This window comes from Ambystoma mexicanum, chromosome 7q (genome assembly GCF_040938575.1).
Source record: "Ambystoma mexicanum isolate Mex_15411 chromosome 7q, UKY_AmexF1_1, whole genome shotgun sequence".
In the NCBI taxonomy this organism is placed as follows: domain Eukaryota; kingdom Metazoa; phylum Chordata; class Amphibia; order Caudata; family Ambystomatidae; genus Ambystoma; species Ambystoma mexicanum.
The window spans coordinates 410,129,415-410,157,266 of NC_090941.1; the positions used below are offsets into that span (position 1 = coordinate 410,129,415).

A 27,852-nucleotide genomic window follows, 5' to 3' on the forward strand; every position below is an offset into this window, starting at 1 on the left:
TCTGCACACAGTCGTCTGCATACCATGGAGTATTCCTATGTGATTTCTCTTCTTTTCCTGGTCAAACGAGTAGCTCCCATTCTGCTAATCCATTTAACCTTGTGGCTACCTCCTGATACTGCTAACCCTCCCTTTAATATTTTTCAGCAAAGATTCTTATATATATATATATATTGTATATTGATGTTATAATACTGCTTCCCCGCTTGGAGGGCTCTTCCTTATTCTTTGCAGGCATCCGAACAACTCTTAGAAATGTCACTGTCCTCTCTGGATTTTCAACCAGGGTCAATGTACTTAATCCTTCCAAAAAGCACCTTATGCTCTCTGCAAGCATGCACATTAAATCCCAACGTGGTTTGCTTCAGGTACCAAGGGTTCCATTACCCTCCAGACTATATATACTTGCCACTGTACACTCCTGAAAACCAGTGAACTACCTTTGGGTTGCTTCGTACGAGACCCCCGATTTCACAGCCTGTGTTTGGCTTTCAACTTCTTTCGCTGCATGCATGTGTTGCCCTCGATTAATTGTTGCCCCACTATATGAATTGAGTGTCCTACTTTAATTGTTGCTCTAGTTCAATTGGTTGACCTAATTTATTTCTTGCGTGCTATATTGTACTCCTTGGAATTGTAGATTGTTTGCTCATGGTATGAATTGTTTACCCCTCTAACACCAACACTTTTCTTCATCCCCAAACGCGCTACACACACACTATGCCGCTTGCTCAATTTAAAACCCCTCCCGGGAGAAATAAAACATAGCTCTATCTAAAACCAATGTACATGCCACCTCCCCTGTCATTTCATTATAGCATGAAGGAAGCTCCCATCTGGACACAAATGCCTCTGTGCCCTCGATACAGACCACCTAGAAACACACGCAACCAGCACCTGGATATTACATAACAGCACACATCTATTCAGCAGTAAAGTGGTCTTGCATTTTCCCTCCCTGCCCACTAACCTAACTCACCCCTCTTACTTTCGGCTCCACCGGAATGCTTAGAGGCCATGTGAATGGCAGCAGTGTTTGGTTAAAATCCCAGTAATATTATGTAAAATACTACTTATAGTAGGTGGTCCGAAAGCTTGAGAGATCATACATAGGTGAGGCAGAAGATAGCGGCTCGTTTTACTGTTCAATCTGGGCAAACTGAATTCATCCAGATGGCTTCCTGGGGATATAGATTTCACCATTTTAATTGTGTTCCAGGTAAAATGTACGTTCAAAAGGAGATGCGCTTTCTTTCAACAAGAAAGTGGGCAAGCAAACAGAAAAAGTTTGTGATCTGGTGCTTAAGAGTGATCTCACTATAGGATTACCCAATCTACTGCTTTTTTCTTCCCTGAAACCAGTATTGGCGCATACAACACAAAGGAGAACCGCGTACAGCATTTTTCTCCTCAAGTGGTGATCTAGGTCTCACTGGAAGGATTGAACAATACCTTCCAGCCAACAGAAGTGCCAGTCCTGATGCAAGGTATGAATGTGATGTGACTCCGATGAATGGAGCCCCGGTAGAACCACATGTGAAAATAAACACTGGTCATGGAAGCTTGCTTCTCAGGTAGCAATCACTTCTACATATGTACAGAGGGTGTGATCCAGACACTACTGTTAGGTGATCTATTTATTGATTTCCTAAGAAGAATGGTGTCTAGCCATCCAGAATACATTGCTAATTTTCTGTAAAGGTCACCAGCATAGAGCAGTGTCCATACTTTAGTTTTGTGAAGAGAATCAAGATGGATCTTTAGCTACAGAATTGGAATAAAACCAGACAGTTGTTTGTTTGTTAATTGGCAGTCAAGAGCAAGACCTCCACAAAGCCAGGTTTGGCACGTTGGATTACGCATTGTAGTAGTTAACTGGCAACTAGCAGAGAAACTGTATCAAGAGACTCCCAGAGCATGCATCAATAGATAGAAAGGTTTCCAGCTGCTATATGGATTAGCTATTCATCTGCAGGACTTTAGTGCCAAAATGTACAAAACACGTCTACCTTTATTCGTACTGAAGCAAGGGGACACGGGAGCCAGGCAAGTGTAACACAGTGCTTAGGGATGTATTCAGGAATTCCTTAACCCACGTTCTTCACAAGGGGAGACTTCTTGTTCATCTGTGGTAAGCATGCAAGTCGGGTAAAGGTAGACAAAGAAGGTTGCTACTGTCCTGGAACAGTAGTTTTGAAGCTTGGCATCTGTTGACGTTCCTCAAGCCACCACGAAAGTTGTAAACAGATTTTTCTGAGTGGTGCAGTTGAGCATAAAATCTCTGAATATACAAATCTGTAGATGGCACTAAGGTGCAAGGCGTGTATTTTGAGTCAACATAAGGGAGTGCTCTATTATAGCTGGAAAGCCTATCAAATGCAAGCACTTGATAGCAAGAGGATACAGCTCGATCCATAAAGGACATGATCTGTACATTGTAAGAAGCGGCCAACCTATTTTTACAGGTAAACAACTTGGTTCCAAACATAACATGAAAGCACTGTTTTGGTTTGTGTAGAAATATTAATCATGCTTTTGTTTCTTCTTCAGGCCTCAGTATTTCAAAATCATTGATGAATGTGTGTCGCAGATAGTGTTGCATCGCAGTGGAACCGACCCGGATTTCTCATATCGGAAAAGGTTGGATGTCGATTTCAACCACCTACTTGGTGAGTGTTCAATACTCTTCAATAATGTTATATGATTACATTTTTATTATTTCATGCAAAGTTGTCATCGTTTTTTCTTGAACATAATAGACATTTAAACTTTGATTGGAAATCTTGAACACCTAAAAAAAAAAAAAAAATTTATCTTTTTGCTTTAAAGACAGGTGCTATTTTTCTCAGACTTGAGTATGGTAAGACAAGTTTCAGGGTCCAGGTCCTCAAACTGCCATTTCTTCACCATTTTATTAGATCTGCTGTTGTTGATGATAAATGGTAGTGAGCAATACATTCTTATCTTGATTATGTCAGTGTTCAGTTTGCTTCTGAAACCTTGCCACACTTCAGGAATGTGCCTTCGGTACCAGTCATGCTTTTTGCCAAGATAAATGTGCTTGATCCTCCGCATGCAGAAGGTATTTTACAAACGCAGCAAAGAGTGTGCCTTGATAAATAACTCCATTTACACTGCCTTTTGTCATGGTAAGACTCCTGCTCCGGAGCCGGAGGGTCCCTACCCTCCCTTGACCGGCTGCATCCAGCATGTATGCAAATGTTAGAAGTTTTAAGATCTCTTCACTCAGCTTAAGAGCATGCATCACAAGCTTTTGGTTTTCTTTTGGAGTCACAAGGTCATGGATCTCCATATGTACAAAGTTTCTGATGTATTGTTCTTGGGTTGTGCAGTACAAATCGCTTTCTGTTACCGGAGTGGCATCTCTCTTTACCGTCCTGGTGTCAACTATCCTGCTAATTTCCAGCTTACTGGAGCCACCAGTGTTTGCCTGCTTTAGCCCTTGGCTGCAATCTACCAGGGAAAGGCTTTGCTAGCCTCAGTGTGTAGAAACAGAAATGCCATGTATGGGTACTACTCTTTAGTGGTACACAAGAACTCCTGCAAGTCCAGCCCTCGTCATGGTATCCTCGCACAGATTACCTTCAGAATCTTGTTGTTCGCAAGGCTAAAGCACCCAGTTACCCCAGGGTTTGGCTGTGCTATAAAAATAAACAAACCAAGCCTATTTGCTCTCATTTAACTTCAAGTTCCTGATTTCGGGCATTATCTTGTCTGTGTGGCACTAAACAGTACTTTGGCATGTTTAGTTTTATGTGGAATAACCCTGGCAAGGCAAACGCATGACAGGTGCTCTTATAACCTTCCTAAATCAAAGTCAAGTCCCAAATGTTGTAGTGTCTTTCTATCACCCGGTACTTTGCATTCACAACATCAAGTCTGCCTTCTGCTTCGGTTGCCAGCTATCTCCTGCTTCTCCATTGAATAGTAGTTCTGATCCTGCAACTTTGATCACCCTGGCTGCCTCTCTACTACCTACTTAAGTTGAGTTTATGTTCCCTTGGTTATTGGCCTGACCTTAAAAAATTTGGCAATGTCTACATGTGGAGTCTTTGACCTTGAAAACTGTCCGATTTTGGCCCATCCTCTGATAGGTATCACTCTGGAACAGGCCTGGCTCAGCCAAGATGGGCACTCATTATATTTTCAGATTACAGTGTCTTTAGTAACTTTTGTTCAGGTTCCAGCATACATAATTTCTCCTTCCAAACACTGTCTTTAGTGAGGTTTTATCTGGTCCCCTTGTATAGGCTTCTTGGGTTTTGTATCAAATGAATAATTTCGCCTCAATCCTTTTTCCAGCAACTCCCATCCCTGAACCCTCCCTACTCTTGGTTCGGGCGGCTGCATGTTCTCAGTCTTTTTTTCCTCCTCACTCATGGACATCGCTGTACCAAACCTTTCCTCTCCCCAACGACTGGCCTTAAATCTACGCTTCTCAATCTGTGTACCTTACAGTGATAGGAAGATATGATAAGGCATTTATAACGCGGCTATACACAAGTGTTTCAAGGCGTGACGAGGCAAGGGAGGGTGGGAACAGAGGGAAGATGGACAACAAACCTACTAGGCCAGGTGTCATTCAGATCGCGCAGTGGTTCCTCACTACTGCCCACTGGCTTCTATGAAAGACATCAGCATTACCTTGCATCTCCGGTCTGATCTTTGTCTCATCACAGCTCCTTAATGCTCTATGGCAGTCCGGTTATTCCAGGCGGCCCCATCTCGCTACTTATACCAAGTTTAGTCTGTCCTTTGATGCCGTTGGCAGCACCACATTACTGTTACAAGTGGTGAAAGTCTTCAAAGTCCCTGTTGCTCCCTATGTTGCAGAGGGCGCCTCTCAATATCGCAGGTTTTTGGATGAAGGCAACTTTGGTCACCAAAGAATATGATGGATAGGTTTAAGACTACCACAAATAAAATGAGAACTCGGGCTGCACGTTGACCAGAATCACAGCTCTGTAGATCTTCTAAGATGGAGTCCATCTGTACTCGCCAATGGAGAACTCATTAATGGCATTTTACTTTCTACAGCTCACCCAGAGGTAGAAGTATTGGAACTGCTCAGGAGTCACATTCGTACGCAACGCTTTTGTCATCAACCCTTTTTGACTTTTTAGTAATACATTAACTATTGTGGGCGGTGCAAATTTAGATTGTTTCAGAGGTCGAAGTGGGCAGGAGCGGTGCTCGTCTACCTTTTGTGTCGTTAATCTTTTACTGTTTTGATACTTTTATTTTTAAAAGAATCCATTGCAGAATGGTTTCATTTTAAAATAGAAGTGTAGGAAGAAGTTGAAAAAAAGTGCACTGCACTGAAGATTCCCTTACACACCAAGTGTTTGTATTTGGGTTTGTATTGCGCTTCTTTTGGTACACTTCGACCACTGCTTTGAATTGTATTTTTTTGTTTTTCTCCAGTGGTGCTACTACCTACAGTGCAATATACATGCCTTGGTGGTGGTAAACTGCTCTAGGTCATGTGCTTCAAATGTCACATATTTTGCGCGTTTGGCTGATGTGTGCTCTCATTGGCTAAAGAAGTGGAACTCCAAAAAGAAACTAGCAGGGCAATGGAGGTGCCTCGTAACGCAGGGGGATAGGACACGGGTGCCCAGCAGGGAACTTTCAATTCCTATCCTACCCTCACTTGAATGTCGTCTGGGCCACCCAGGTACCTTCCCTCTAGAAGTGAGCATTCAGCAGCACTGGCCCCATTTAGGTGACCAAGTACCCAGGCCATTGACCAACGCGCAGTCCTTTTGGTGCCTGGGTGATTCTTCTGTTTTGACATGGCTAACTGATCGGGACTATTTTGAGAGTTTGAAACATGCTAGACGTATTTTATATAAAACACATACATTTTTTTTTTCACAAAACATTTGATCAACAGTGCAATATTCGACAATAAAGCAATATAGTTTACGCCACAGGCCAGAGCCAGTCCGGCAGGAGTGAAAATGCACCAAGCTGTCGATCTATGCGCCTCTTCCCCCCCCCCCCCTCAGAGCTGCCCCAAACCCTCCCCCCTGCCTTCCATCTTAATAGTTCGCCCCACCCTGGAGCCATCTCGTTAAAGGAGGTCTTCAAGTGAGAGCTGGAAACTTTTCTGCGTAGTCCGTAAATGGTGCTCATACATCAAGAACATTGTTCAAGGATCCAGAGCGAATTGCTGTGACCTTTTCCGCCACAGCAATCTCCCAACATTTTGACCACCATAGTGCGACCGATGGGCCGTCAGACTTTTTCCAGAGCCGGGCCATCGCAATTATCGCTGCCAGGAAAAGATGCGTGCATAGGCGAGGGATAAGTCCTGAGAGTGGAAGCCTCCCTCCCCCTGTTTCGCCCAAGAGGATTATTCCAGGGTCCCAAGGGATGGACATCCCAGTGATTGCCTTGATGTGACCCGTCACCTCACTCCAGTATCCCTCTGCTTTCGGGCAGGACCAGACCATACGATATAGAGTGCCCCGTGTAGGACACCCACGCCAGCAGTTTGCAGGGATTTTGGGGTTAGTCTTATTTAGCTGGTCTGGAATGACGTAATATCTGTAACAAAGTTTATAACCCCCTTCCCTGTTCGAGATGCATTGCGTGCTTTTATGTAACCTAGTCCAGATTTTCCCCAATCCTTCATCTATTTCCCGTCCCAGGTCTCTCTCCCAGTCAAGAATGTATCTTTCTTTTTTAGTGATATCTGCTCTATCCTAGAGGGCGCTGAGATTCTTCCTCTTGGGGTTGGTGATAAGGATAGCTCCAACGCCATTGGGCTTCTAGTACCTTTCTCCCTGACCTTTTTGTGTGACAACCAGTGCCGTAGCTGGGCGTAATGGAACCTCTCCCGTTCTCCCACCTTAAACTTTTCTTTGCATCTCTCAAACGTTATGGGAGAACCGTACTCCAGAAAGTCTGCAACTTTCTGCAACGCTCCCTCCTTCCAAGGCCTGAAACCAAGTGGTGGGTTTCCTGGCGAAAATTCAGGGTTATTCCAAACAGGCGCCAGTGGGCTTAATGTACCTCGGATGCCCCATTTCCGTGCTGCAGCTTTCCAGCTGCAGGCGTTTATGCTAGTTGCTGTTAGGGGGCCCTTGTTACCTGAGCTTTTATGTTCGCTAAGTGTGGGAGGTCAAGCAGGGGGACCGGGCACCAGGCCTCCTCCAGTTGTTTCCACAGTGGTTGATCTGCTGTTTAGGCCCAAGTATATGCGTGGGAATGTTGTGCTGCGTGGGCGTACCTGGTCACATCAGGGACTCCCAACCCCCCCCCTGGGACCGCCTGCTGACCAGGACTTTCCTTGCTTTTCTAGGCTTCTTCCCCCTCCAGACAAATTCTTGTATTTTCCTCTGCAGGGAGATCAGGTCGCTTTTTGGAATGTGGACCGGGAGCGCTGTACAGTGGTACAGCCACCTGGGGATTAGATTCATTTTTATAGCGGTAATCCGCCCAAACCAGGACATTTCCTGGTTCTTCCAGCGCTTTAGATCCCGATGGAATTCGCTAAGTAATTGCGGGAAATTTCTTAGATACAAGCGTGAGGGATCTTCAGTGATCTGGCATCAGGGGACTGAGGTTTGCTCTTTGCTGCTTAGGGAGATTAATTGCTAGTGCTGAAGATTTATATAGGCTAACCTTCAACCCGGAGACCACCCCAAAGTCTTCGATTTCCTCCCACAGAGGCCCGAGGGAAGCGGCCAGGTCCGTTGCAGTTACCAGGATGTCGTCCGCATATAGAGAGATTTTGTATTTGTGGCCCCCTATGGTGAGGCCCTTTTATCCTTGGATTTTGCTGCAATCTGGTGCTATTGACCCAGAGTTGTGTACTGGGATTCTGGTAGTTGGCCATCACCCATTTTTATAATGTGAGGGCCAAAGCCAAAATGCTCGATCACCCTCCGGATATACCCGGTCAAAGGCTTTCTAACGGTATTACCGCCATGCCCACCTTCCTCCTACGGGCACTTTCGATGAGGCCTATTGTGCGCTGTATGTTGTCGTGAGTCCCCCTCCCTGGTATAAATTCTGTTTGGTCCCGATCTATCATATCCAGGAGAGTCGCCCCCAGCCTGCTCGCGAGTACCTTTTGGAAAGATTTTCTGATTGATGTTCATTAGGGTTATTGGCCGATAAGATGCTACCTTCTCAGGGTCTTTACCTGGCTTGTGGTTTAGTACTGTGAGCAGCTCTGCCATATACTTTGTAACAGATCCAGTGACCAGGAAGGAGTTAAACAGGGCTGTCGGGTGCAGGGCTTATGTGATCGTGTTGTTTAGGGATTTGATGGCTTCAACTGTTTCTTCCACTGTGATCGGGGACTCTAAGGTTGCCAATTGAGCTTTGTTTTGAGGTTGGGTGGATTGTAAGTACCCAGGCAAGCCAACAAGAGGTGTGGGGTGCCCAGTCATTATTGCCTTATGGTAGCTCACCAATTCCTCGATGTCTGTCCGCCTCTGTATGTTGGGCCTTGCCGTCAACCTCTACAAGCCTTAGGATATTGTTCCTGCTATGTATCTTTTTTAGTTTGTGTGCCAGTACCCAATTTGCTTTATTCCCTTTGCTGTAGTAAAACTGTTTTGTAAAGGCCAGCGATTTGGCTGTGCAGTCTGCCCAATGCATTTCCTAAGCAATTTTAGCTTTCTTTAAGGACCTTTCAGTTTTCCTAGATCTATGAGATTTCAGATCTGCCTCCCAGAAATTTACCTTCTCTTCGAGCTTGGCATCTGCAATATTTGAAACTCTTCTCTGTTTCGCCCCTGCGCTGACTAGAGGCCCTCTAACAACTGCTTTCATAGCGTCCCAGATAATGTTTGTAGGTATATCCGCGTATGAGTTTTCCCTAAAATAGTTGGTTATCGTTCCGCCAATCACCCTTTTAATGCTATCGTCTAGCAATATGGAGTCATTTAGTTTCCCGTGCCTCTGAGGAGGATGCTTTTGGCCCATTATGCAGAGATTTGCGGTCACCGGGGCGTGGTCTGAGATCATACAGGTATGTATCTCTATTTTATTTAGGCAAGGGTACAGGGGCCCAGAGACTAGTACGAGGTATATCCTTAAAAATCCTTTATGTGCACAGGAATAGTGGGTGTAATCCCTCGAGACCCCATTAGCCAGTCTACAGGCATAACCGTTTCTGTTTCGCTAAGGAGCTTTGCCAGAGATGACGCTTGCGCAAAGTCCGAGTTAGTAGGGGGCAGGGTTTTGTCTACCCGGGGGTCGGGTCCCAGGTTAAAATCGCCACCCATGATGTGGTATCCCTCCCTGAATGCTAAGATACTCTGAATCGGGTCAGAGACAAACTTGTTCTGGACAGAGTGGCCGTAAACTGCAACAATGGTGATGGGTTGCTCCACGAATAGTCCCTTTAAGAAGAGAAATCGACCCCCGGGGTCTTTTCTCACCGTGATATTTGTTAGGGGGACCCTATCCCTCAACAGGATTGCTACTCCCCGTTTTTTCTCACCAGACAAGGCGAAGTTGCTTTTTTTTATACCTACTAAATTTGGCTCTGCCTTCATCGGCTTGCAGCAAGTGGGTCTCTTGAAGGAGAACTAGGTCTCCTGCCAATTGCCCCAGCCTGTGCTCCACTGATCTGTGCTTCCTTGGAGAGTTGAGGCCCTGAACATTCCAAGTAAGGACTACGACCTCATTTATGTCAGGCATCCCCAGAAGGATGGATGGTGGGTTCGGCGAGCAACATGCCCTATTCAGTTCCTGCATAGCTTGTGTGCAGGGTGGTGTATTGGCTGTGTGGCACTGGCTTTCGCACGGATGCTGATGTGTCGTGTTGTGTAGTTAATTGAGAAGGGGGATGGGGTGACTCCGCTCTCTGTGTTTCTTACTATCCTCCTCCCTGCCCTCCCCCCCCCCCCCGAAACCTAGGTGGGAAGAACCTATCCTACTAAACAGGGTAACTGGTGGCCCTTCAGCACCAATAAAGTGAACAACTGGGCCCATCGTGAAAACTGAGATGTGCCGTAGCAACCGCAGTATGGGTTATGGGGTAGCCTGCTCCTGCAATATCCCATAAGCACCTTTTGTAGCTGACCCCAGAGAATTCCCCCCCCCGCAGTCTCACCACCCTCCCCACACCCCTCTCAGCCCGCACCAGGATAGGTGTATATAAGGATACAGGAGCTTCCTGACAGGGACCCTCAATTTTTGTCAGTCAGGCGATGTGGGTGTTGCTCAGCCTGGGTTGGGCTCCTTTCGGGGAGGTCCGCGGACCCTGTGCCTCCTGCTGACTTTAGTCCAAGAAGCCCCTGTTTGCTTTCTGGGGGCGGCACGGGCCGTCCCCTCCGATTACGACTCTCTGCTTCCCCATCCATACCCATGAACTTCTCTGCTTCCTTTAGTGAATGGATCTGTTGTTGAGCTCCCTCCCAGGTGAATTTCACTGACGTTTTGGAATCCCCAGCGGTACGGGATCTTTCTGTCGCACAGCCATTCTGTAAACACCCTCATGGCCTTCCGCTTTTGGAGAGTAGAGTTCGCTAAATCCTGATAGAGAAGGATTGTGGAGCCCTGAAAGGTGATTTGTTGCATCGCTCTGGCTTCTCGCATGATCTCTTCTTTGACTTGAAAAAAGTGTACCCTGGCGAGAACATCTGGAGGAGATGTCGATGCATGTCTTGGGGTTGTTCTGTGGACTCAATTTAATTCCAGTAGTGAGTCATCAGAGAGGGTTATTATGAATTTGAACAAGTCCGATGCATAGCTCTTCAGATCTGTGTCTGGGATCGAGTGTGGAATCCCCCCATAGGCAGATGTTGTTTCGCTGGGACCTGTTCTCTGCGTCCTCCTGCTTTGCCTCTAGCAGTCCGCATCTCGCCTCGAAGGCTGCTATTCTGTCCAATCCTCTGCTCTCATTCAAATTTTTGGTCACAGAGCTCATTCTCAATCTTGACAGCTTGGTCCTCCACAGCCACTACCCTCTTGTCGAGGGAGTTCCTCTTCTGTGTGACCTCCTCAGTGCCCTTTTAGATCTCCTCTATTAGGGTGACCAGTAGATCTTTTAGGTCAGCTTTCGTGGCTGATTATGCTGGGTCAAAACCCTCCGAACTGGGGTTGGAACTTGTTGCCGATTTTCCATGGCCGTGCCACTCATTAGCGCTGCAACATCTGTCTGTTTGGATGCCTTCCCGCTTTTAGCCATTTTGCCAAGTGGTACAACCCTGAGACCACTTGAGGGGCAGCCCGGCTCTTCTCACTCTGTGTGGCCTTCGCTGACGCTCTCCACATGCTCTAATTAGCATTGGGGGGGTGGCATATCTACTGCCATGATCCCGCTTAGGGTAGGAGTGCTCCCTCAAAGCAGAACGTGAGTCACGGGGACTCCCCACTGACAAGAGGCCGGGAGAGTGCATAGACTGCAGAGAGAGGTGCTCCTGCGAGGGGAGGGTGGTCAAGGTTCCCTGGTCACGCAACCATGCAGAACTTCCCGCTGGGACCTCTGCCCCCGAGGCCGAGGGGCCACCTGCTCAGTGTGGCCTACTCCAGAGAAACACCCTTCAATACAGCTTGAGGCGTCGGGTCGCTTTCAGGAGTAGCTATGGTGATGTGGGGGGGCTACTGGGCTCCCCTAACCAGGGAACGGCCTCAGAAGTTTCCTCCTCCCCAGCACCCAGTTGTTCATGAAGTGATTTGTGCTTACAGTGCAGCGTGGAAAATCCTGCCTCAGGTTGCGTGGCCGTTCCTACTTCTGCCGGATGAGAAGAGCGTCTGTTTTCCATACGGACGCCAGCTTTCGCCCCCCTTATCCTCAAGCTGCAGGTGCTCTAGCGCTCCGCGTCCCTCCGGCTCCAGCTGCAGCCCGGTGTACTAGCCGATACAGATGGGCAAAGCGTGGGAAGCTCTGGGGAGCGGGAATCTCGGGTTTCACAGGTAATCGGGGCCGCACTCGTCACGGTGTTGCCTCGCTTCGCCTTACTCCGTGTTCCAAGGCGAGCTTTTCTCTATCGGAGCAGCCAGTGCATCCGCTGCCAGTGACCGAGCAAGATCCTTGTTGCTCGTTGAGTGTGTCCTCAGGGGGGGGGGGCGAAGCGCACGACTGCAGAGCTGGACCTGAGAAAGCCGAGAGTTCCTTTTAGTTGCTCGGGTCCTGCCGAGGTAAGGCTGGGGGGGGGGCTGCCAGTTCTCATATTCGGCAACAGTTGCTCGGCTCAGCTGCACTCTGTCGCCAGGGCTATTCTATTCAATTACGCCTGCTCCTCCCACCTCAAAGTTGGTTCTTCGTTATTTTCCTTGCCGCATGGCGTCCCTCGCCAAGGTGAATTGCCTTGTATTCCAGGTATACAGCACTTCCACTGGACCTTCTGCGGGCTAAACCTGCACCAGCTATTCCCACACCATTACTTCAGTTTGTGAGGCTTAACGGGGCAAAGGGCCGGCATTGCTTACCTCAGTGCACAGCGCCAGCCAGGAGCTCCTAAGGAGACATGTCACTCGCGGCAGCTCCAAGCCACGCCCCCCAAAACACATATCCATTTAAACAAAAAGAAAAAAAGGTTCTGCATTCACACAATCAAATTTAATTAAGAATTATTCCTGGTTCCGTGGATCTAGCTTTCATTCAGCATACTCATCTCTGTAAAATGGAGGCTAACGTCCACAGAGGTACTTTCGTTGATCATATTGCCTGACCTCCCTTTACGAATCATAATGATGCAGACCATCTTAAGATGGATATTGACATGTTTAGAAATGGCACCAGGCAGCTGCCAATCCAGCTCCTGGGGCAATAAACCTGCATTGTACATGGATGTATTAAATGCAAAATGCTGTTGCAGGAATGAGCTCGCACAGGAGACCGCCTATAGCAGGGTCATGTGAAGGGGGTTAGTGAGGTGTAGGGATCCATGGAGAGGGACAGAAGAATGTGGAGAAACGGGCGACATGGGGTAAAAGCACCTTAATTTTATTATGTGTAATGGGGAGGTATAGGGGAAAGTTACCAGCGCGTCTGCTTCATTTTCTTAATGGAAAGCCCAGAGGGCGCCTGCAGTGCAAGGCAGTGACAAAAAGGAACACCAATGCATTGAATTAGGAGCCACTGGAAGCTATTGAGATGGGTGGGCGAGACGGCCTGAGGGTCATCTGGCCCAGCATCTAGGTCTTTGTTGAAGACAGGCCTGCTGTGCAGTGAACCAGGGCGGGTGACCGCACAAGGATGCTCGATGGAAAGGACGTCAGTGGTAACTTGACCCTCAATCATTTAGCAGTGGTTGGGCATCAACTTATGTTTTACTGAGTGTAGCTCCTCTCCAATAGCTTTGTCAAGTAGCTTCCTGGTCTCCCTTGCATGCATTTTCCAACCACAGCTGTCTTTTTCTGAATCCAGAGAAAATATTTGATTTGTTCTTATTGGAGTCTTTGGAACGTTTGCTTATATTTCAAGGGCTCTTACAAGAATAACCCAATCCACAATAAAGAGGGGACGTTAGAAGAGGTCCCATACATTGTAGCTACGTTTCTTCACTGGGTATTGCACACGTATATGGTGATGTGTCCGTAAGGCAATAAGGTGGGCGAAAGTATTAGTCTCAACATAACATAGTTCCTTTTAGTTCCTTACAGTACTCATTTCTCAAAGACCACTTGGCCTCTTGGTCGCCTGGCCGCCATTTAGAAAATGTTTTGCTGCTTATTCTGTTATCAGTTTTGTAAATGTTCACGTCACCCACATGTTCACAAATCTTGATTTCAGCCACCTGAACATTTCCTGCCTTGCTCTGTTGTAAAATATTAGTTGAGTCGTTAAATACATTCCAGAAAATCTCTACATCACCCAGGGATTTCCCAAATATATATTTCGAGGGGATTGGGTCCTCCGACGTATTCCATATCTATGACATGTAATCACCACAGCTGTGCTGCTTCGGAAACTTTTTCGGCGTCTGCGTCCTGCGTCGATGACGTTGATGCGCCGTCGTCGAGGACCTCCTCCGACGTCATCCGATGTGATAAGTAGGACGCACGACGCCCATAGCCTCAGTTCCGTTTTTTCCGCGAACGTGTTGCTTCGTGTTTCTCGGTTCAAACGCCTCGACTCTTTGGAGTTCTGTTCTTCTCGGTTCTTCGAACCTGTTCGTTTGTGTAATTCCTTCTGAAGATGTCTACTTCGTCTTCGACCCCGCGTCCGGGTTTCAAGAAGTGCGGGGAGTGTGGGTCCAAGATGTCGGTGACGGACTCGCACGACGCCTGCCTCTGGTGCCTCGGGGAGGCCCACGACACGGATGACTGTATCGACTGCCAGTCGCTCACGTCCAAAGCCTTACGCGAACGTAAGAAGAAGTTGTCGGTAGGTCGGGTGTCCAAGCCCCGGAAGTCGAAGTCTGCGGGGCTTTCGACGGATGATTCGAGGGGTGACTCTCCGTGTCATCGTCGGAAGTCTTGTGGGTCTCCTTCTAGGAGTCGGTCTCGCCACTCCTCAGCCTCTTCGAGGCATTCTCGGAAGCGCCGACACCGGTCGTCTTCCAGGTCCTCTTCGGAGGGCTCTGCCCGGCACGTCGCTTACCCCTCCAGCCGTGCGACGCCGGAGGAATGGGCTTCCTTCGGGAAGAAGATGTTGGCGATTCTTGAGTCGCAGGGTACTCAGCCGTCCGCGCCCCCGAGTGGGGTCGGTCGTGTGAGGTCGAGAGACACCGCTCGCAGGAGTGGTCGGCACGAGTCACGGGAGAGGTCCCGTTCGGACAAGGGGACTCGTTCTCGACGTACCCGTTCCAGGTCCCGGTCCTCGACGCGTTCGAGACCGTGTGCACCTGTGAGGTCTTCAAAGAAGGCATCGACGTCTGTGGCGTCGAGGGTGTCGACGGGCTTTCTCGAGGCTCTGGCTCCGAGGAAGTCGTCGATGCCGTCGACGCTCAGGTCGTCGAGGGACACTCTCGGGGCTCCGGCCTCGAGGGCTGTGTCGATGCCGCCGATTCTGGAGGCGCTGCATCTGACGTCGACGCCGATTTCCTCGACGTCGACGCCGATCCTCTCGGCGCCGATGCCGGTTCTCTCGACGCTGGCGCCGATTCGCTCGACGCCATCGACGCCTTTCGTGTCGGAGGTACCACAGGGCACGGGTGGACCCCCTAGGAAGGCTCTGGTTAAGAGCAAGCACTCTCGAGTGCCTTCTTTTCACCTCCTGGACTATATTTCAGAGGCGGATGAGGATTCTGATGGTCTGGTTCCTAGTCCGGTTCCTGATGACATTGTCTCGTGCCATAGTCAGTTTGACGAGTTGAGACAGTCACTGCATGATGCCAGTGGACTGGACACCTCTCCGGAGGTGGAGTTTTGTAGGCCTGAGCCTGGCTCTCATGCTGATTCCTCGTACCGGCGCCTTATGGCTAGGGTTTCTGAGTACTTGGGATGGTCTGCTCCCCCAGGGGAGTTTGTGCAGGATGATCTGACAGACATCCTTGATGTTGGTCCCCCAACTGACCCGGTTCTGCCGTTCCATATGGCTTTACAGAGAAGGGTGGCGGCGGCTTGGACCGCTCCGGAGAGTCTCCCGGCGGTGGGCAGATCCTTGTCGCGAAAATACCGTCCAGCCAGTGGCGACCCCTGCTACTTGACCAGGCACCCCACTCCGGAGAGTTTGGTGGTGCAGGCGGCCACGGCCCCGGCAAAGCAGGCGTCGTACCCTACCATCCCTCCTGATAGGGACGACAAACGTTTTGATGGCTGGGCGAAGAAAGTGTTTTCTTCTGGTGGTATGGCGCTTCAGGCAGCCAACTCCATTTGTGCCTTGTCGCGTTTCACGCACACTCTGTGGAACTGTGTTGCGTTAGTGGCTGAACATGTTCCCGAAGGGGATGAACGGGATGGTTTCCTTGCTTTGGTCCAGGATGGTAAGGATATCATGTGTGAGTCCGTTCAGTCGGGTTTGGACTTAGCTGAATGCGTCAGTAGGTCCATGGCGGCGAGCACCGTGATACGCAGGTTTGCGTGGTTGCGGAAGTCGGGGTTTGCGCCTGATGTGCAGTCCCGGCTCCTCAACATGCCCTTTGATGGTGAACACCTTTTTGGCAGCAAGGCTGACGAGAGCCTTGAGAGGTTGCAGACCTCAAAAGCTGCAGCGAAGTCGTTGGGCGCTGCAGTTCGCCAACCTCTGCCTTTTCGTCCTAGGGGACAGCAGTGGAGGGGTGGTTCCTTTCGTTATTACTCCTCCTTCAGTAAAGCGAGAGGAGCTGGCAGTCAAAGAGGCCATCGCAGGGGTGCAAGAGGTGGACGACAGGGTACCCGTGGTGCCAAGGCCGCTCGGGCAGTTGCCTCTTTGCCCTCAGGTAACGCCGCAGCCGCTCCCACTCAGTCGTGAGGCCATGTCCCATGGTTCGCCGGTTGGGGGAAGGCTGGCGCGGCATCTTGTAGAGTGGCAAGCCATTACTTCAGATGTGTGGGTTCTGGAGATCATAACCCACGGCTACTGTCTTCCTTTTCGGCACAGGCCTCGCGACAATCCACCGGGGAACCTCTCTTTGCAGAGTCCGGATCCGCTCCTTGCGCAGGAAATTCAAGCCCTGCTGGAGAAAGGCGCCATAGAACTGGTGCCTGTAGCGGAGAGGAACAAGGGATGGTATTCCCCTTATTTTTTGGGTTTCGAAGAAAGACGGGGGATTGAGACCCATCATGGACTTGCGCGGTTTGAACAAACTCCTCAGGAAGGACAAGTTCAAGATGGTTACTCTCTCTCAAGTCCTCCAGGCCCTTCAGCTTCAGGACTGGTTGGTGTCACTCGACCTCAAGGATGCTTGCTTCCATGTGCCGATCCATCCCAAGCACTAGAAGTACCTGAGGTTCGCGGTTGGCGACTCGCACTTTCAGTTTCGGGTCCTGCCGTTCGGATTGACCTCCGCCCGAGGGTTTTCACTAAGCTCATGGTGGTGGTGGCAGCGCATCTCAGGCAAGGGGGGATTCACGTCTACCCCTACCTGGACGATTGGTTGATCAGGGGGAGCTCTCCCGAGCAAGTCCTGGATCATCTATCGATCACCTGTCGCTCCCTTCACAGGCTGGGCTTCTCCCTCAATTTAAAGAAGTCCCATTTGACGCCAACACAGCGGCTCCAGTACATCGGAGCAGTGCTCGACACTTCCCTGGGGCAGTGTTTTCCTCCCCAGGTGAGGGCTCTTCACATTCAGCAGATGGTGCACAAGTTTCAGCATGCCCAGACGCTACCAGCGTTCGAGTTCTTGAGGTTGCTCGGCCTCATGGCATCCTGCATTCTTCTGGTGCCAGAGGCTCGCCTGCGGATGAGATCTTTGCAGTGGGCACTCAAGACGCAATGGTCGCAGTCCTCCGGCAGGATGTCGGACTCGATTCAGGTGCCGTCCTCGGTCGCCCGGGACCTTCTGTGGTGGGCCGTCGAAGGCAACTTGATGAAGGGGGCTCCATTTTGGCTTCCCTGGCCGGAGGTGGCGATCGTGACGGATGCATCCCTCACGGGATGGGGAGCTCATGCCAACGGGCTGACAGTCAGCGGTCGTTGGTCTCCGTCGGAGTCCAGACTCCATATCAATCTGTTGGAGCTGAGGGCCGTCAGGCTAGCCCTGAAGGCTTTTCTGCCGTCTGTGCGAGGGAAGAATGTCCTGATCCTGACGGACAACACAGTGGCCATGCACTACCTCAACAAAAAGGGGGGGGGGCAGGGTCACTTCCTCTGTGCAGAGAGGCGATGCAGCTCGAGTTCTAGGCCATCCAGCAGGAAGTTTCGATCTCGGCAGTTCATCTGGCCGGAGCCGAAAACGTGACGGCGGACGCTCTGAGCAGGCAGAGCGCGATCTCTCACGAGTGGGAGTTGGCTCAGGAGATTCTCCTGGAGATCTTCGCCCTTTGGGGGACCCCTCAAGTGGATCTCTTCGCCTCCAGTGTCAACCGGAAGTGCGAAAGGTTTTGCTCGCGGGAATTTCCTCCAGAAGGAGCCTTAGGAGACGCGTTCGTGGTGGAGTGGTCATTCCCGCTGCTGTACGCGTTTCCTCCAGTCCCCGTCATCCCGCAAGTGCTGCGGAGGTTACGGAAGTTCGGTTCCCGGATGATCCTCATTGCCCCGGCGTGGGCTCCGAGGACGTGGTACCCGGACCTTCTCGACTTATCCATCTGCCCTCCACGTCGTCTTCCCTACCGAGACGATCTGCTCTCATGGGAGGGGGGTCAGGTTCTCCATCCAGAGGTCAGATCCCTCAACCTTCACGCTTGGCTTCTGAAAGGTTGAGGTATAAGGATTGGGACCTCCCTGAGGACGTGATGGAGGTGTTGCTTTCGGCCCAAAGACCGGCAACAAAGTCTCTGTACCGTTGCCGTTGGCGTAAGTTCTGCGACTGGTGCAGGGTTCAGAATGTGGATCCTTTTGCATGTGACATCCCCATGGTTCTGTCCTTTTTACTTTCTTTGGCCCACAGGGGCTTGCAAGTGGGTACCGTTAAGGGTTACCTGGCGGCGCTGTCCATCTTTAAGCGCTCGTCTGAAGAGTGTTCTTACTTTAAAATCCCTTTGATTTCACAGTTCCTGAAAGGGCTCACTAATGTGTTCCCTCCGTCACCTTTCCTGGTGCCCGGTTGGGATTTAAACCTGGTTCTTAAGTTTCTTATGGGTGCTCCGTTTGAGCCTTTACATTCTTGTCCTTTGAGGCTGTTAACTCTGAAAACTGTGTTTTTAGTTGCGGTTACTTCCGCTCGCAGAGTGAGTGAGTTACAGGCACTTTCAGTTAAGCCTCCCTTCACTGTATTTCACAAGGACAGGGTTGTCCTTGGAGTTCGTCCTTCTTTTCTTCCGAAGGTAGTGACGGAATTTCATTTGGCCCAGAAGGTTGTTCTTCCGGCATTCTATTCTCCTCCGCATCCTGGTAAGGAAGAGGAGAGGCTCCATAGGCTTGATCCTAGGAGAGCTTTAAGCTTTTATGTTTCACGCATGTCCCGGGTCAGAGTGGATGATCAACTCTTTATTGGTTATGCTGGAAAGCGTTTGGGGCAAGCTGTGACGAAACAGACTTTGTCTCGCTGGATTATTTTGGCCATCTCGGAGTGCTACCGTTTGGTGGGTAAGGACCCACCGGCTGGCTTGCGGGCCCATTCTACCAGGGGTATGGCTGCGTCTACTGCCCTGCAGAGGGGTGTTCCTATTCGCAACATCTGTGATGCAGCCACCTGGGCTTCAGTTCATACGTTTGTATGTCACTATTCCCTTGATTCCATCCGAGCGCAGGATCTGGCCTTTGGCAAGGCGGTCCTTTGCTCTGCTATTTGATTGGCTATTCTACATTTTGATTCTAAATTCTTTCCCTCCTCCTTGCTTTGGTACTGCTTTGGGAGTCTGTCATAGATATGGAATACGTCGGAGGACCCAATCCCCTCGAAGAACAAGTTACTTTCTTACCTGGTAACGTTCTTTCGATGGGATGGTCCGACGACGTATTCCATATCGCTCCCGCCCTGCCTTCCCCGCTACAGAATTTCTTTTGCGATTGCAGCTTACGTTCCGCAAGGCTTTGTGTCTGACTGGCAGTTGACTTCTGTCACACGTTCTGGGGGAAAAAACTACAACTGAGGCTATGGACGTCGTGCATACTACTTATCACATCGGATGACGTCGGACGTCGGAGGAGGTCCTCGACGACGGCGCATCGTCGTCATCGACGCAGGACGCAGACGCCGAAAAAGTTTCCGAAGCAGCACAGCTGTGTTGATTACATGTCATAGATATGGAATACGTCGTCGGACCATCCCATCGAAAGAACGTTACCAGGTAAGAAAGTAACTTGTTCATCTATATATCTATATCTATATCTAACGCGGCCATGTAGTTATGGTTAAGTTGGTGTTTCCGTAGGAAGAGCACTTTTGGGGGGCTTATAACTTCGCTCCCCCTGGACGAATCCTTACCAAACTTTGCAAAAAAAAGTATATGGCCCACTCTGAATTTTTTTGCAAATTTTGGTGAGGATTCGTCCGGGGGGGGGGGGGGGGGAATTATAGGGGGGGGTCCCAAAACTTTTTTTTTTCCCATAGACTGAATGGGAAAACAATTTGCACACTGCTACAGCCCGAACCGCTGGACGGATTTACACCAAATTTGCGACAGGAGCGGCGGCCTGGTCCCGAAAGCGTGCTTTTGCAAATTTGGTGTAAATCCGTCCAGTAGTTTTTTTAAGAAATGACCAAAATGTAAGGCAAAAAAATTAGTGATATCTGTGTTCGCTTCGGGGACGGACTTCCCTGTTCGCTCCGCGGACAGCACCCCGATTGGCCCAGCGGCTTGCGTCATGTCTGCGGACATGCGACGTGTTCGCTGATTGGGCGACGTGGTGCGTGATGCGCGTCAGATTTTCTGTTGCGCCCGCCATCTTGCATTTGCGGACGTCCGCGGACAGCGCGGTGAAAGTTTGTTCAAAATGTGTATTTAGTAGAGTGTGTTGGTGTGTAGAAGTCTTTGGGGAGGATGGGGGAGTATGAGATAGGTTCAAAGTTGTATCTTATTTATGTGCTAGACGCTTTTGTTGTGTTCGATTTGTCCGCGGAGAACACGGCTGTTCTGACATTTTGTAAATAAACTGAATGGTGGGCTGTTTAGAGGACAGAGTATGTGTCATTTTTGTTCGCAAGGAAGGTAAAAATGAGCTATGAACACTCGCGGTGTACTTAATTGTTCGTAAATACACAAACTGGGGGTGTCCTCAGGAGGCTGTCCGTATTGTAATCTGTCTAGTTGAATGTGTTCTAAGAACACTCACGGTGTCCCGCAATGGTTGCAAATACACAAAATGGGGGTGTTCTGAGAACGTTGTTTGTATTGTTCGTTGTCAGGGTGAAAGTGTTTTAAGACCACTCCTTTTGTCCGCTAATAGTACAATTTCCTATGGGCGTCAACTGACTTTTTGTCCACTAAAGAAACGATAAATCCGGCTGGTGTGCGCCGACATTGTGATAATCCTATGACTGGCGCTATTGACCTGGCTGACTTGCTTTTGCAACACTAAATCATGATCTCCCGCCCCTAAGCCTGATATTATCAAAGCATTCATATTCCCCGCCTCTCTCCGTGACGGTACAGGGTGCGTCATCAAAAGCGCCCAGTCCTCTCCAGTCCTAAGTGACTTTACACAGAACCCGGAAGACAACACATATTATGTCACAACACAGCGCGCTACAATTCGGAATATGAAACAGTGATTTAAAAGCAAACGGCAAGATTGTAAATTTTGTAAAGTACATTTATTTGACATCAAATGTTTAGAGAATATTCAGCAATTTGTCTTTGTTGTCGATCCGCAAAAGTTCATGTTGAGGCACGCGATGTTCCTTTGCGGTACAGAGGGTGTTAGATCAGCTTAGAACACAGTGCACCACAATTCGGAATATGAAACTGTGGTTTAAAAGTAAACGGCAGGATTGTACATTTATTTCACATGAAATGTTTAGTGAATATTCAGCGATTTGCTATTGTCTCTGCTGTCGATCAGCAAAAGTTTATTTGGAGCCACGCGTTGTTCCTTTGCGGTAGATAGGCTGTTGGTTTATGATAAAAGCAGTAAATGGTCGCTCTGATAATCGGAAGGTGACATAGGCAAAATGGGGCCACATACCTGTTTTAAAAATCATAAATTAGTCTCACCAGCCGATCTTCATTAAAAATCATCATTTTATTTATTAGGGCGTGAAACTATTTGCTATCGAAGATAGTGCAACAGAGTATGTTAATAATAAAATAAGAATATTTTCCCATTCATATAGCGCTACGAACCGTGAGGTATCTAAGCGGTGCTTATTATTAACCACGGTGTGTGGTGCTCATTTATCGACCACAGAAGGATGAAAGGCTGAGTTTGGCCTTGCCGGGATTCGAACTTGCATTAGCAAGCTGTGCACGGATGTCAAAGCGAGCGTTGTACTTGCTGCCATTTGACAGGCTACAGTGAAGTGGCACAGCGAGTAGAGCGCTTGACCGCCTATAGACCGGTTAAATTATTTGTATTAACCCACCCTGTGTCGTCTGCCTTTTTCAGAGCCCTCTAAAAAACAGGGGATCAATTCGGCGGTGATAGTGCGCGGTAGAAAATATTACGCCACTTTCAACGAACAAGTTCAACTTGAGCGGTCTTTAATGCTACGCTATTGTAATTATATTTGGTATCAAATAATCTAAAGGGTTACTTACAGTACAATTGCAATTTCCATTGTCTACGAGTGGTGCAGTCCCAAAATACGACTCCGCGTGTGCCAACGATCTTTCGCATAGTGATATAATATATAAAAGTAGTTTTGTTTCATAAATTCCATCCTCATCTTCTCTTACGTTTTAGCAACACTCCTTCAAGAGAAGTCTTTCATCACAATCTCTGTCAAGGTCAAAACACAATACAACCTTATAGTCCGCTTCGTGAGCCTCTCCGGGGCCCGAGAAAAAAATGGAAGCGGCTGACCTTCACTGTGAACAAGCATAAATTCTTACTTTGCAACATTTTGTTTAAAGCCATCTGTAGAAGTTGAATACACAAAATGGGGGTGTTTTGAGGACGTTATTCGTATTGTGTGATTGCTTAGCTGTATGCAATGAGGGAATGGCACAGAGAGTAAAGTGGACGCAGTCCGCGGACACCGCGACTGTTCGTGGACAGGGCGTGCTACATCCGGGTTTTTCCAGGAATTCCAACATGGAAAGAAGACTGTACGGATCAGCCAATCAGATGTCGAGGTTGTGGATTTGTGTTGAAAGAGACCGTGTGTGGTGAAGATGGCAGAAGTGGAGAAAGTCAGGGTGTTGGTGCTCAGAGATATGTTTGTGCATGGTTTACAGCAGTACGCTGAATGCAGGCATGTTGCAAAGAACTTTGATGTGAAAGGAGTGGAGGTGGTGTGAAGCACTGTGCCTGATTGCAATGTACAGGGAATTGTACAAGTTTGTGAGGATATGGCCACGATGAACAGTCCGCATGTGGTAGTTTTGCACTATGGTGCTTTCCATTTGGGCAACGTCAGTGCCCCTACTTTGTTGGCTGATATGGAACGCTTGGTTCAAGCCGTAATGAAGATCCTTCCAAATGCAAAAGTAATTTTTTCTGGATTACTACCTAGGGCAATATGGGACAATAGTTCAGTTTTTTGTCCTCAGCAAAACATTGCTAGGTGTGTCATCAACCGAGGCATGTGTGCCTTCATGCTTAGAGCTGGTATGTTCTTCTGTAACAATGAGAATATTGATGCCAGTAATGCTGTTAATTTTAAAGAAGATGACATTTCTTTATCTTTTACGGGAAATGCCTTTCTATTTCGGAATGTAAGGGTTGCTTTGGAGAAGGTTATGTAAAGATTTTAGGAGTAAAGTAAGAAAAAAAAACAAGAAAAAAATACAAAATAACAGGTGTCTGTCAAGCATCTGTAAATAAAAACGGCTCTTTTCAGAGCCAACTTCAAAGGGGAAATGGGGCACAATATTTAAATTTACATTCACCACGCTCAGATTTTCGATTTGTCCCCGGACATGGCGGTAGTCCGCGGGCTATGTTACATGTATATGAAGTCAGGGACGTTATGGTTAAGTTGCGCTACTAAAAAGCTATGAAATTCAGTAAAAAAAACTTTGTTAAAGGGACGTTATGGTTCAAAGTAAAACCGAAAAACCCCTGAAATTTGGCAGTTATGGTAAGATAAGCAACCATAACTCGCGCCGCCACCGTGCACTGCTAACACCAACACCCAGGACATCAAAGATGACATCACAAATGTCATTGATGGCATCACTGATGACATCACATGTGCATTTACCTTTCATGAAAAGTCTGTACAAGGGATTCTTAGTGTAATGTTAATAAAAAAAAGTGTCAAAGATTATTGGAATAAATATCAAGTGCTAATCAGTGCATTAAGCTATGCATTGATATAAATAGCATTCTATTATTAACTTTAATCCAGTATACTAAGGTACTCATGTAGAAACATAGGCATTCTGTGCAGCATACATGATGGAGGTGCAATATTCATAAGCTTGCCATGTTGAATATTGAAATAACTGTTTTCATATTAGAGTTTTGCGTACAGTGAAACTTGTGATAAGTAGGTAATGAAACCCACTTACTACATAATTGCATTATTATACACAAATCACAACGAGACAACACCACATACAAATATGAATATATACAAGGGAATTGAAGTAGGAAAAAGCAACAGCAATAGTAGCAGAAAGTATTCATAACCTAACTGATTACCTTTATGCAGAGAAATGATTGCTCTGTTTCAAAGCTGTTACCTATCTATATATATCACATGATGTGTCTGGACCCTAAGGAAAATAGTGTGAGTACAACATATATAAATATGAGCATATACAGGGAAAGTACAGTTATAAAAAAACATCAAAAGTATCAAAGTGCTGATAAATCTACTGATAATTTTAATGCACAAAAAGGATTGCTGTCTTTCAAGGTTGTGACTTCTCCTATGTATATGTTTCATATGATATGACTGGACCATAAGGGAATTATTCTAAGAACATACTTGAAGGATAAGTCTACGCATATAGTAATTTACAATTTTTAGTTCCTGACTGTTATTGAAGAAAATCATGTGGCCTAGATATGTCAGGAAAGTAAAAAAAGGGACAGCCAGCCATGTGATGTCATCAGTGATGTCATCAATGACATTTGTGGTGTCATCTTTGATGTCCTGGGTGTTGGTGTTAGCAGTGCACGGTGGCGGCTCGAGTTATGGTTGCTTATCTTACCACAACTGCCGAATTTCAGGGGTTTTTCGGTTTTACTTACCATAACGTCCCTTTAACAAAGTTTTACACACACTTTTTTATAGGGTAAAGCTGACTTCCTTCTTCAGTGCATATAATTAAGCCTGCTGATTTGAATAGAAGTAATTTTGCATTTATTTCATCTATGTTTTGGTCCAAAATTCTGGCATGCATCTGTTGTCAGAGCAGCCCCCTTAGCCAGTGCTTTAAGTGGGCCGGGGGCTGCCGGGGCTGGGCCCCGGCAGTCTCCACAAAGGGCGGCTGAGCCACAGCACTGGCAGGTTATCATCCCCTGCCACAGCCGTGATGGGAGATGAGCCGGTCTGCCACTTGCCTGACTTAATCATGGGCGGCCCGGTCACCCATGATTAAGTCAGGCAAGTCAGTGGTGAACACAACAGGTAACAGCTGTGACTGGCAGAATTGCCAGCCAGTCAGTGTCGCGCAAACTGTTTGAACGACGCTGTGACAGGCTGACACTTCTACCAGTCACAGCTGCCTGCTGCCAGAAGGGTTTCACTTTTGTGAACTCTTCCTTTTAGATTATTACTTACCTTCTTTGCCACTAGATTGTATGTATGCCGCGACGACAACATCCAAATGGCTGCCTTCAATATATATCTGGATGGATTTGAATCCAAGCCTCTGTCTGGTGTCATAAGGCTGCAGAAAGTGGTGTGTAATGCTTTAGAAATAAGAATGTTATAAATGAATGCTAATACAAAATACCTCATTTTTTTTATAAGGGCTGTGCATTACCTTTTCAATTTTCGGTGCACCATTTGGATGATTTAACGTACAAACATCAAACGGCAGTCATTCCCTGGCATAAATCATGCAATTTTGCAAATTTTGCACACTGTTAAATTATGTGTTATGCCACGATGAAATGTATAATTTGAACTCTAAAAAAGAGCTGGTGCGTTTAGGCAAGGCACAATTGATGTGCAGTCCCGTCCGTATGATTGAGAGCCTGCTGGAATGGCTGTCCCAGCAAAGGGTTGTCTTTTTGCATGGCGAGTGTTACCTAGTCGGTTCCACAAATTAGTGGCCCATTTAAAAGCAATATGAGGGTAATCTTTATAAAGAGAAGTTTTACATGTTCGTCTTTAGGCCACGCCCATCATTTCTTAGGCCACGCCCCCAAATGAGGGCCCCCTCAATTTCTTACCCCACGTAAAAAGCTCTGCCCTTAGCAGAAGCGAGAACCCTCAATGCATGTTCTTCCAGTTGGTACAAGAGGTTTCTCAATTGGGCAATCAAGTGACAGACAATGATAGTTTTTCATGGTATTGCGTCAAACCGGCATCGCCTCATTTTCTATGAAGTTTATTTTACTTCTTCTCATTCGTAGCCCCCAAACATTCGGTTTTACCCTAAGGCATTGACGTACCCCCCTGTGCTCGTTTGTGATGGCCTATTTTGAAGGGATGAACTATGACACTTGATTTCAGACCTGATTGTTCTCAGTCCGCCCACACCACCACAATAAATGCCCCTGCATGCGGTAATCCAGCATCACCAAATCTCTTGGTTTTCTGTGAAAAGTTGTAAATTCTTAGTCTGGGACTGACATTTTATGTGACATTCTTTGTATACATTCTGTTTTTGCATCATTGGCTAGCGATCAAAGGGTGTTTTGTCTTCAGTTTCAATTAATGATCACTCTATTTATGTTGCTCTCTAGATGTTTGCGTTGAAAATGCACGGACAGAAGAATTTGAAGAAAGATGCTTGGATCTCACGAGAAAAGTAAGTAACCCTATGTTGTTTTGACAATGGGCATAGTTGACTTGTTTGCTTAAGCTCGGATTCTTGGAACTGTATCGTGATGTGCTATTATTGTACAATAGTGATCCATTGTGTTTACAGTTAATGTGAAGTTGTGCCCTATGACCACAACACCATTTATTCCCGAGCTTCCAACTCTCTGGGGGTTCTTTATTACCTAGCACTAGAGCCTTCCACGCCTGAAGGTGAATACAATCTCCTGATGAGATTTTATGAAGTGCAAGTACCATTCGTGTGGTACTTGACCTTGCTGGCAAGTATGGGGATGTTTAAAACCTTTCACATTTACTGCAGACAAACTTTGTGAATGGCGGTACAAGGCAAATAAAGGCTTCACTGTGCATCGCTGGCCTTTGGGTGGCAACATTAGACCCATTAGAACCCCATATGCCAACCTACTGCCGGTCCCAAGAATTAAACGTTCAAGAGGCGGTGGTGCTAGCTTCCCATGTATTTATTTATTCACATTTGTTAAGCGCACAGCAGCCCGTGGCCATCTTACTGGTTACAGTAGACGTTCATAGCTTAGTTACACACACATAAACATAAAAGGCGCAGGTGGCATTGCGGCGCTCGTTTGATAGGTGCAGATAGCATAGTTGCATGCGAAATACAGACAATGAGCTGCAAACTAATTGAAGAGGGAAGTTTTGAAATTTTTGCAGAAGGCATGGAGAGAGGTTTCAGCTCGGAGGGCTGTGGGGAGCGCGTTCCATAGCTTTGGGGCAAGATAAGGGAAGCCTATTCCTCCTGCCTTGGCCCTCATGATTCGCGGCACTGTGAGTTGGTTGGTGTACCCTAGTCTGGTGGGCTTTGTAGATAGTGTTCTGGCTAGAGTGTCTGATAGGTAAGAGGGTGCTGTAAAGTTGATGCATTTGTGTGTGGTAGAGAGAATCTTTAACTGGGAGCCAGTGTACAGTTTTTCTTACTTGTGAAATGTGGTTTTTTTTTTAGGAATACTGAGAGCTGCTCTAAGAGAGTTGTTTTGGGTGGTTTGGAGTCTAGCTAAGTTTCTTTTGGAGGTGCCAGCTAGAAGGGAATTGCAATAGTCCAGTTTGGCTCCTATGGTGGCTCTGGCAATAGAGAGGCAGTTATCTTTTGTTAGAAATTGCTTTATGGCATTGATGAGTTTGGTACTCAGTGCGGAGGCCGAAGCAATGGCGCAAACTTGTTTATCCATGGACAGTGTAGCATCAATGTGGACTCCAAGTGTTTGCCTCTAGAAACTGGGACGCACTGCTTCATTCCATCCGAATTGAACCCTCTTGTCACGCCTTCGACAAGGCCATCAAAACCAGACTGTTTATCTAAAAGTGGACT

General features: G+C 47.6%; 1 protein-coding gene across 7 annotated transcripts in view; it reads left to right on the forward strand.

Moving 5' to 3' along the window:
• The window catches only part of DIAPH3 (diaphanous related formin 3), a 2,562,783-nt gene that overhangs the window by 981,864 nt on the left and 1,553,067 nt on the right, over positions 1-27,852 (forward strand). For all 7 annotated transcript variants that reach the window (XM_069640497.1, XM_069640493.1, XM_069640496.1 and 4 more), the window contains 2 exons: positions 2,551-2,669; positions 26,429-26,493. In XM_069640497.1, the coding sequence (XP_069496598.1) occupies positions 2,551-2,669; positions 26,429-26,493 (184 nt within the window). The remainder of the gene's footprint in view (positions 1-2,550; positions 2,670-26,428; positions 26,494-27,852) is intronic.